Source organism: Mya arenaria, chromosome 8 (assembly GCF_026914265.1).
Source record: "Mya arenaria isolate MELC-2E11 chromosome 8, ASM2691426v1".
In the NCBI taxonomy this organism is placed as follows: Eukaryota; Metazoa; Mollusca; class Bivalvia; order Myida; family Myidae; genus Mya; species Mya arenaria.
Window position 1 is genome coordinate 9,952,268 of NC_069129.1, and position 11,650 is coordinate 9,963,917.

The window sequence follows — 11,650 nt, forward strand, 5'->3', positions numbered from 1 at the left end:
GTTATCATAAATAAAAAACTGCGGGGTAAAATGTTTGTGTTTAAGTCCTATTCCAAACGACAACAAGAATGAAAAGAAAATTATCAGTTCGATTATTAAAACTGTCACAAAATCAATAATTGAGACTTAAAAGTAATGCTGTCCAGTTAAACCATTATATTAACATTAACTATTATATAATTGCTTGAAATGTATGTTAACAACAAACAAATATCAATCCTCAAAGTAATACACGTATGTCTTCCTAAAGTCGATGATTTTGCGCCGTTGTTCAAAACATACAAATGTATGTAGTCAAAAATATGCTCGTATACATGCAAAGTTTTTCTTTTAATATTTGAAAAAAATTGACATGAGAAAAATCTCACATCTGCATAGTTCTGAACACCAAAATGCTGGAATAAGAACCTAATACCAGTTCGTTCATATCTAGAACATTATTTAGAAAAACTTAAGAGAATAATATATTCTGAAATCATGTCGACTGTAGAATCATACTGCGTATCAAAACTATACATCTATCGTTACGTTACTATAAATTCAATTCTCAAGTATATAACGTTACAATTGAAATGAAAACTGACATATTTACCTTCAGAAAATACATAGAGGAGAATCTTCAATTTAACGGAAGTTGAATCTATTGTTGTCGAATCTGTTGTTGTTGTTGTTGAATCTGTTATTGTTGTCGAATCTGTTGTTGTTGTTGAATCCGTTGTTGTTGTTGAATCCGTTGTTGTTGAATCCGTTGCCGCCGAAGAAACCATTATTGTCGAATCCCAATCCGTTATTGTTGTTGTTAAACCGATTCTCGAATCCATTGTTGTTGAATCCATTGTTGTTGAATCCATTGTTGTCAAATCCGATGCCATTGTTGTTATTAAAACCAAATCCATTGTTGTTGTTGTTGTTGAATCCGAAACCATTATTGTTGTTATTGTTATTGTTTCCTAATCTGCTTCCATCTATGACCACATGGTCTGCGTCAGCTGAGAAACAAGGGCAAAATTAGTAAAGGTTAATGATTGATTATCTCCATTTGCGAGGATCGGAGACACATTTGTGACATAATTATATTAAATGTTTACCATTTTGTGATTAAATATAGTAACATGCATGTGTTTTAAAGTATTATAATAGTATTGCACAACCAGCATAATTATTTTCAACTTTTCGGGAATATGCATTGTCAATTGATCCCGTTTAAATGAAGCATACTGAAAAATGGTTCATTAATGGTGCCACGCATATATCTTAGCAATTTGTGGAATATCACTGTATCATTCACATTATCTAGCCGCTTGAAAACTTATTTGCAAACCATTAAACTGTTGTAAATGATGCTCAACTTACCAATTTGGGTCTGCAAGTCAATGGCTGAAAAAGAAAATACAATTGATAAATAGAATGTAAGTCAATTAAAAAATAAGTGTCTTATTCAAACCGTGTCCGCGAAACACATGAAACACTCGTTATAAAGGTGATAAAATGATTGCTGTATTTTTGCTGCATCGATCTTGATAAACAGATTGTTGAATCACTTATATGTTGCTGTTGTTGTCGTTGCTGTTGTTTCTGTTGTTGTTGCTGTTGTTTTTAATGTCAATATTGTTGTTGTTAATGTTGTTGTTGTCGTTTATGTTGTTGTTGTTGTTAATGTTGTTGTTATGTTCATCAACAAGGTAACGTTACTTTCTTTAGACTGTGTCTGAATATGTTCTTCATCAACTTGACATTGCCCAGAGTAATTTAGAGCGTGTATTTGCCCGTTTATACGAGCGTTTAAATGTTTACGGGATCTCTTGTAGTATAGTTCGAAAAAGTTAGAATCGTGCGTATTTTTCATTTCCATCACAAACGAATTCGTTTAATAGTATTTACAACTCAAACTAAAGTCCATGATATATTAAAATGTGTACTTACATACGCCACCACCGCCGCCGCCGCCAACGTGAACGGGGTATGGGACATGTACCTCACGTTCAATGTAGACTGGGACATTGACCTTCTTCTCGATGTAAATTGGAACTGCAAGGGAGAGAAAAAAGTAAATGAAGTGGTCATCGCATTATTATGATAACTGATACTGTATTATCTATATTTATTTTTAATCGAAAATCTACAATACACATACATACACAAAAGAAAGAAAAAACAACAACATAAAAGTATGAACGAGGTTAGCATATTTACAAAACAATATACGAAAGAATTAAGACAACGCTTGGTGGTTGACAAATTTTCAGGCGTGGGTAGAGTAAACACAGTTATCAGTTCAGGTTGTGTGAATTTTCCGAAAAGTTCATGCTTCAAAATATATTTGTTACATGCTATAGCATTGACTTTATGCTCGAGCAGATGTTTTCGTCTGTAATTAATACTTTGTAAGAAAACAATTGTTTGTACATTCGGCTTCAAGTTCAAGAAAAATCGATATGTTATGCCTTATGTATATTTCCAAAAAATAACTTTATTTTAATATATAAAAATAAATCAAAAACAAAATTAAAACGTTTATATTCTCGATTTAAAGTTGTTCATTGGAATAATATAAATAAAAACGTCTCCTACGATTAAGGCAAAAATAGTGCCGCCGCCTATTGGCAGGCAACTTATAACGATCCATAAATTAGAACTATGAAGTTTTTTTACACGTGATTCTGAAATTTCACAAAAAAAGATATTATATTTTGTTCATACAACTTCAAATCCGAAAGGAATTCATTCGAACATCATATGTGGTAAATCCTCCTATAAATTCTATGAAATGTTTTTTTTTAAATCTAAATTAAACAACGCACTTCTGTCAACTTAAGATGGTTACTAATTTTGCCCCAAACAGCCTTCTATATGGTTCATTATTTATGGACAGTAAAAACACAGATGTGAAGCATATCTGTTGGTTACTGAACCACAATGTTTAAATAAAGTGTCATATTTTCTTGAAAAGGGAGGACTTATAATCCCCATGACGGAGGACCATTGATTCTTTATACAAGAATAAAAATGTCATACGCTACATGGTTGATAATTTATTACAAACATGAAAAAGTTGTCAGTATCAACTCGATTTTATCAAATCCGTTCCACGCAATGATTGATAGCACATTTTACGATGTTAAAGTTCCAATTTTTCCTTGAGAATATTCCAGTTCGACAATATGTGTTTGAAGATAGTCGTTTGCACGGTATTATCCAAGTATCTTTATAAATTCGAGAAAAATCATTTGCATGTTGATGAGTTTTTTATTCCATTTAAACAGTCTGTTTACTAAAGACATTTATTTGAAATATGTTGTTCAGATGGCACAGCTTTTTGTGTTTAAACAATATAAAGCTAGTTTACTTTAATCGACTGGATGAATTCGGAAAAAGGCTTAATGATATGGCTGTCCTTTGTTATAGGGTATTTAATTGCGAACCTGTCACCAATCGCGCTATTATGATAGCTCACTCTTTATAGAAATATATGAAGCTTAGCGGGAATGAAAACAAAAAAACAAGAACACATATTTAAACGGATTGCCTAGAAAATAATAATATTGTAATATGCAGTTCACCTTTCACTGGGATCTTGATTGGGACTTTCTTCACGATTGGTCCTGTAAAGAATGAAATATGACATTTATTGGTATATAATAATAGGCTCTCGTTGAGTTGGAAATAAGTTACATTACATTAAATTTTATGTATTGCATATATTTAAGATTCATAAAAATAGAATTCTTTATGTGTATGTTGTAAATGTTTATTTCTTATAACAAATAAATACTGTTTAAACCAAAAATTTACGTATTTTATATATTCTAATTTCATATATAACAAATCTTCCCACTCAAGTACCTTTTTTGTGTCCAATAACGCAAGAAATAACAGCAAAAAGCACAATCAAACACTTTGCAAAATACATTTTTATTTTTTTTTGTAAATCCAGGCGCAACACCAAAACTATTCGACCAAAATCTATCGATGCTTCACCAACGAATTTCAGAATGCCTATGTCCGAATGGTCCAGGTGTCTTACGTTTTAAATATCAAGATATCTTCGTGCTATAATTATATTTCCTGAAGCAATAAAGTCCAGGGGTCAACTCATTAGCATTGTTTTACATTGTTGTAGCTAAATCAGGGAAATAAACGTCCATCAACGTTTGGGACATAAAATTGTCACGTTCATCATTTCACAAGGGAAACAATGCAATACAGTCGGACATATATTATAATATATCAATATTTCCAGCAATTTCCTGTATTTTTAATGGCATAGTTTGTCAAATTAACATAGCTTTGTGAGCAAATAACCGTAAAATTGCGACTAAGTGATTTTACGAAAAACGGACATTGTGAATAATTAGTTTAACATTAGAAAATCCTGATTTATTTGTCACGTTTACTGTAACAGTTTCGACAGCGGTCAAACTAGAGCATTAATATATTCATATTTTATTGTTTAGAATTCAAACTTTCTATCCAATCACATTGGAACGTTAGCGTTTCGCTAAAGTTAAAATTTAAGGGAAAAGGAATACATCAATTTTTTAGTTATTCAAATTTTAAAAGTGTTTTTTTTTTTTATCATTAATTTCACTTCGGAACAATTTAAAGGTTATTTATATTCATTAGTAAATGTTTGGTTTCCTGACATATTGAGTAGGAATGTAATTTCTTATAATGTTTGTTGATGTTGGATGAAATAGCAACTAGTGGTATTTATAATCACCAAACATGACAGAATCTTTCTGCATAGTCAATATTAATTTCGTTCATGCTCTCCGATGAAATGTTGAGTTTTATCGGTGAAATGACATTTTCACTGCAAACTAACACGCGCAAATATCAACATTTAGAACTAGTTTTAAAATCCATTGAAGTTACTTCCCCTTCATCAAAACAAAGCACTTCACTTTTGAACCAGAAAATATGCAAACAATATTTGGAAATTTATAAAAGGTTGCATTAGTTTAAATTAAGATATATTTGGAAATTAAAAAAATCGTTTATTAGAAAAATTGTTATCCTTTTTTTTCAGACCTTTTCTTGAACCTTGAAGCTGAATGTTCGAAGATTTGCTTTTATACAAAACAAATTACAGACGAAAACAACTTATCGAACATTAATATGATGTAATATGATGTTATATCATCGTTCAAATATGTTTTTGAACTGTTTGCCATTGTTATGTGGTATACGAATTTCCAGAATAATTCAAACAACAATGAACATATGAACTGATAATTTCTTTACCCTAGCCATGCACGCCTGTGTCATTTTGTCAACAACCTTGCGTGGTCTTCTATCTTTACCTGGAAAATAACCTGTCTTAAACGAATCAGACTGATCTCTTACATTGAGGGATGACTAAATACATGAATCATGTATCATGAAACAAACTCTAAAACTAAGAAAATGTTTCTATCAAATGAGTACCCGCGATTTTTTGCCAACACGTTCGTCCTTTTAATTTTCATTCAATGAATGGCTACGTAGTAATTTGTCATAAATTCATGCCCTGCTTTATTTTAAGTGCTTTCGTACATTAACTGTTAATGGTTGGAAGTAATTACAGTAAATTGATAAATGTTCATGTAAAATTTGCAACTAAAAGAGATTGAATAAAAATTATAAAAAAATATCGGAAAACTTTTGTCCATGAATTTGAAATAGAAAAATGACAGCTACATTATCGACCTTAATAATAATAATAATAATAATAAAACCCAGAAACATTGCTGATTTCAGTTTAAGATCGTATCTATTTCACTCATGATCATATGCCTTCTTTTATTCTTCTGACTAAGCGATATTAGTCATTAAATGTAAGTATGAATTAATGGTTAAGTCAGTAGAAACATTATTTGCTTAATATAAGCATGGAACATCTACTGGTAGGTCATCAACTTCAATGATATAAAAAAGTAAATATATAGATTTGCTTAATGATTTATTTTCTTGTCAACAAAATAAGAATACATATAATAAATAATAAATAATGACAGATGAAATGATAACAGAGGGTCAAGGTCACCGGCAAATACATAAATCGCCACTGTCCCCCAAAAAATTCGATTTCCTAGCAATTTTTATTGGTTAATGTTCTTGTCAATAAAACAAGATTACATAATTCAATAAATAATTACTAATTATATGATAGCGAATGATTACTGAAAAAAATGTCCACATTCCAAAGAATTTGATTTCCAGCAGTTTTGGCAATATGAGTTAAACTGCTTAAGAAATGCCATGGGCATAACATATATATTTTTCCCATGGAATCCAATTCAAAAACCCCTTACAGGAAAGAATATAATGTTTCAAACCATAGCATTGGGTTGTTAATACATTATAACAAATTACAAAGTAACATGACAACTCAAGAAAAATGGGTTTGGTCTTACATTTTGTCAATGAAAAAATGAATGAAATGTGATCGTCTATACATAGTCAAAATGTTAATATCCTTCCTGATGCTGGTTCACTGACGCGTTTAGAATTTTCCACCGTGACCCTTGCATGGCTGACTGTAAACAATGAGATGTTGGACAATGATGGCTGCAACATCCCCGGACACCTCTCATTACTAAAACTTAGTTGTTGAATCTGTTGTTGTTGAAACCGTTGTTGTTGAATCCGTTGTTGTTGTTGTCAAATCCGTTGTTGTTGTCAAATCCGTTGTTGTTATCAAATCCGTTGTTGCCGAATCCACGGCTGCCAACGCCAACTCCGGTGTTGACGTTCAGGTTAACGCTGTCAGCGTCGCCTGGAAATTGGGACATTTTCATATAAGCATAATTCATTTATTATTTATGATATGTATTTTAAATTCTAAAGAAACAGTTGTGAAAACTGCGATATCAATATACTTATAAATAAATTTCTTGTTCGCTATTTGTATGCACAAGCTATTTTTCCATTACTTTGAACACAGTCATGTTGGCATATTTAAAAAATGTATTGTGTGTTATATTTCCTTGAATAAACCTTCTTCTTCGTATTTTATATCGAACAAATTACATCTGTCAATGTCAGTTTAATATTTCTTATCCTGAAACAATTATTGATGTATACGTTGTGCATACTCCTAGATTAATAATTAAACTCAATTTGTTTTTAAGCTATACAATATTCAAGAAGAGTCAACAAAGGTATAAAAATATTCTATATTGAGAAATAAATATTAATCGAGTAGATGTTAAGTTTTTTGGGTTTAAATGAGTTGAAATAATATACTATTTTTAACTGATAAGCTGTGGATACCTACAGAGCTTTTACCTAAGAATAAAAGTCACACATATTACGGAAGAGCTTCGCGTTATTATAAAAGCCATATTAACCAATCGCGTTGTTCAGAAAACGCGTTATTGTGTAAACCAATTATTATCCCACTATTATCGGTTATTGTGTAAGGATAACTTGCCATTTATACTAAGGCGCTACGCGTTATCGCGAAACCCAAGAGCATCATTACGATAACACGCGCTTTGTTATGATTAGACTCGTATAATCATAAAAATCATTTATCCATTATAGCCCATCGCGTTAGTATGATAACTCGCGCTTTATCTGAGGTGTTTTGCGTCTTAGCAGTTCTTATGATCTCGACAAAGGAAATTATTAAACAGGTAGTGATATTAAAGTATTTAAAACTTACTGATCTGGGAAAGAACGCCAACGTCTGAAACAGAAAGTACAAAACAAAATTAATACAAAGAAAATTAATTTTATAATAAAAACATTTGTAAACCCTAATTGTTTAGCATATTCAAACAGAGGTTGGGAAATATTTGGAAAAAAACACACTTGGTTTAGCATGTGATAAGTAAAACGTTGGTGTGGTAATGTTCCATCAAACTAAGTCGACATGTGTGACATTATAAGCTTGTTATATAACTCATCTGTCTTGTTTAAATCGTGGTTATTTATGTTGTACATCTCCTAACATTCTGACGCAAAGAACATTTGAATCCTCTTTCCAATTCAATATATAGCTCGTGTTATCATTTATATATCTACTTACTGATTCCGCCGGCACCACCACCGACACCACCGCCGATACCACCGCCGATACCACCACCGACACCACCACCAACACCGCCGCCAACACCACCGTGATAACCACCGACAGCGGGGACGGGGTATGGAACTTGCATTTCACGTTCAATGTAGACTGGGACCTTGATCTGTCTCTCGATGTAGACTGGTACTGCAATGAAGATATTAAAAATATATTTTAAGTGACAATATTGTTATCCTGATAACTGAGCTGCGCATGAATGGGTAATCTGATGAAATCTATGGCGTTATAATAAGAAACTCTCACATTTGAAAAAGTTGAGGCTTCGCATTACGGGGAAACCTTGCTTTAAACGAACGCGTTATAATGAGAATCGTACATATTTTGAATTAGCGGGTTCGCGTTAATGGGGAACCTGCTGTTTCCTGTCGCGTTTTTAGGATAATACACTGTGTTTATATGAGTGGCTTCTATCTAATGCAAAAACGTAATATGTTAAAAGATGGCAAAGATACTGATATTATAATATAAATTTACCTTTCACTGGGAACTGCCTGTGAATGAAGACTGGCTCTGAAAGGGAGAGTAAAAACTAGATAAAGTGACCATCACGTTAGGATAATAAACTCACACAAAACAAGAAGCTACGTATTGAAATTGGAACTGTTGAAACCCATAGCGTTATGATGTTAAATAACTCTTATTATATGGAAAGCTTCGCGTTCATGGGTTGCATAGATATAATGTAATAACAATTTACGTTTCACTGGGATCTTGACTGGGACTTTCTTCACAACTGGGATAATCTTCTTTGGCACTGTAAAGACAGAAACACTAAGTTTTACATTTCAAATTTCATCCGCAAAAAGTTAATGAGTGCGAATAGAAATATAAGGCATGTATTTAGTTGTTACACTGTATAAACGACGATGCTCAAAAGTTAAAGTCAAAGAGACGAAAGTAATAACACTTATTAATGTATATGCACGTATTGAAAAAAGGCGAACTAAAACATGTTATTTCACAAATGACAACACTTAATCATCCAACAAATAAGTACCCTTATGGCCATTATGACTACTTTGCCCGACCAGCAAGAAACAAAATGAAACCCTTTTTTGACTAAGATATAAATAATAATTGGGACGTACACCAAATTGATTCGCCAAAATTGTTTTGACGCCCCTACAATGAATACAGAATGCCTATGTCCGATTTGTTCTTATATTTTGCATTTGAAATGCTTTATCCTTGCCTTCTGACTTTTATTTATTTTTTATGCAATCCAGGGTCAACTCATAAGCAGTGTAACTATATCAGTGAATGACACGTCCGTCTATGTTTCAGACAGGCAATTGACATGATAAATTAATTACATGGGAAACAATGCACACTGATCGGACATGCATTATAATATTTCAATGGTTTTAGTGTATTGCACTACATGTATATGTAATGACCCAAGTTTGTCAATTTTACATTATGTTGTCAAAAACATTAAAATGGCGACTAACAGATTTTGCGAAAATCGGACAATGCGAACAAAATATGCAATCAATTTCACTACAACAATTAATGAAACAAAGGATATACGAATAAAACTAACCTGGCACCACCATGAAGGCCTGTGAAATGGCTGAAATTATAAAGAAAAAAATCGTTGTTAATCGTTAAAAATACGTATGTCGTAAACAAAACTGTTAAATATAATCTTAGTTTTGTTTTAAACGATTTATACAGTGTTTTTATTTGTTTTCCAAATTAGTCAATTTATTTCTTACGTTTTCTTTATGATAGTATACAACTGTTTTGATAATACTAAATGTTGCCGTTATAAATGGGGCCGTTAAAGAAAAGCGTACCCGAGATAAACATTTATATTACAATGCCAGAGAAAGCATTTGTAATATAACACCCTTACAACCGAATGAAAGTTAAACCAACACAAATAATACGAAAAAAGTTGAATTTGTTATGAAACAACAATTACAGCAATAAAAAGAATTACGATTTAAAAATGAAAACAGAAGGGAAGAAAAAAATCATATACAAGTGCATAAATGCTTACATATATAGCCTTGACAAAATAAGAAAAAGTAAGATTGTACTAACCCACACAGCACACGAGAAGAAGTCCGTTAGCGATCATGTTGAATCTGAGCAGACGACTGATAGATAGTGGTTTTGCCAGGGTACAAGGGCTTTATATACTCCTAAAAGGGGCTGACCTAGACTGACCATCTGACTTGTTGACAGTCGGGACCATTAGTTGTCAACGTCAAGCTTTTGTTTCAGTGCAAATGTAATTGTCATCTTTGAAGTTGATCGTCTGGTTGAATAATAAATGTGTGAAGAAAGTTCGAAAAAATGGCGTACGATATATTCTATTACACGAGAGACAATTAAGAAAAAGGTACTCAGTTATGGGCAGAGGGAAACACATTTTAACCTTTTCATTGCATATATATATATATGTGTGTTTTAGCAAGAAAATAAATGCACTGCTATTTAAAGCAACACACAATAACAAGTGCAGTTTTTACGATAAAGATATAAATAGCAGGTTAATTGATGCCCCTTGATAGCTTATTCCTAACTTACTATTTGAAAGGAACAACTGTCCACAGACAATTAAACTTTTGTTCTTGTGTATTATCATTATATCCCAAAGCAATAGCAACACTAATTTTGATGCAAAGCATCAAATAGCCCGCGAATGTTTGTTTTTTGAAAAATGACTTAAAAAAAGCAGGTCCAGTTCACCAACATACCAAGTTCGAAGCACAGGGATACAAGCATTCTTTAGTTTTTGAACGGAATCGGATCATCAGCTCAATGTCACCACGTTTAGAATGTTGACCAACTGACATTCAGAACTGTTACCCTCGGCCTATCGGCCTCAAACATCACTTCAGTTGTTGTTGTTGTTTTCTAAAGTCATATTAGAACGTGAAGACGTTTTAACAGCTTAAGCAAATAGATAAAAGTAATATTCAATTATTTATCTAAATTTAACCACAACAATATAAGATGTATAAAGTCCCAATATCTTTTAGGAATGTTAACTTATCGATTTTTTGTAAGTCCAAATGACTTCTCTTAACCGACATTTTAAAACCCCAGTTTGATAAAAATGCATTTAGCGCAAAAAGATACCAAATATAAATCGAAAATATAGTCTTAATTTAGCGCCGCTTTCATATATTAACTACATGTGTAGGAATTGATTCGTTCATGATACTAACACTGTTGTTTTCATATTTGTTTTCAATTACAAGCTAAATTATATCAATTTGAAGAAAGGGAGGTAATAAGACAAGGATATGGCCATGTTTATTGCATAGTTGGGTTACGTACAACTCCTACATTATATTATTCATAGTGTAATGAACATGGAATATTCAAGCTTACTCATTTCAAAATATAAAAAAAATAAGAAAACACCCGCCGATTTTCATTCTGAGCTTTGATGAATCGGGTCCCAAGGTTCGTTAACCAAGCTTTAACAACCATAGCCTACGAGTTAGAGGACAAGTGATTGAATACCCATCAAATGTTACCAAAGGTTTGTTAAATCGGTATATTTTTTTTGTATATTGATGTTTATTTTTTCTATAATCAGTTTCAACAATTGATTAG

The 11,650-nt window shown here is 32.1% G+C and overlaps 1 protein-coding gene across 1 annotated transcript; it reads right to left on the minus strand.

The window, feature by feature from the left end:
- Window positions 1–624: 624 nt before the first annotated feature.
- On the minus strand, window positions 625–10,160 carry LOC128243976 (GATA zinc finger domain-containing protein 4-like). Its single transcript, XM_052961996.1, has 11 exons — window positions 10,124–10,160; window positions 9,618–9,647; window positions 8,772–8,828; window positions 8,549–8,584; window positions 8,015–8,200; window positions 7,649–7,672; window positions 6,590–6,757; window positions 3,561–3,602; window positions 1,924–2,028; window positions 1,354–1,377; window positions 625–989 (listed from the first exon to the last, which is right to left on the minus strand). Exons 1-11 carry the CDS (start codon window positions 10,158–10,160, stop codon window positions 625–627), a joined length of 1,074 nt encoding a protein of 357 aa, XP_052817956.1.
- Between the last annotated feature and the right edge of the window lie 1,490 nt (window positions 10,161–11,650).

What these genes read in the sequence shown, in the direction of transcription:
- LOC128243976 (XM_052961996.1), bottom strand. Translation starts at nt 10,160, where the DNA reads ATGATCGCTAACGGACTTCTTCTCGTGTGCTGTGTGG. An exon ending in TGGTGGTGCCGGCGGAATCA is followed by an intron (nt 7,673 to 8,014) that starts GTAAGTAGATAT and finishes TTTCTGTTTCAG; the next exon opens with ACGTTGGCGTTCTTTCCCAG. An exon ending in CAACAACAACAGATTCAACA is followed by an intron (nt 3,603 to 6,589) that starts ACTAAGTTTTAG and finishes CATTCTTTACAG; the next exon opens with GACCAATCGTGAAGAAAGTC.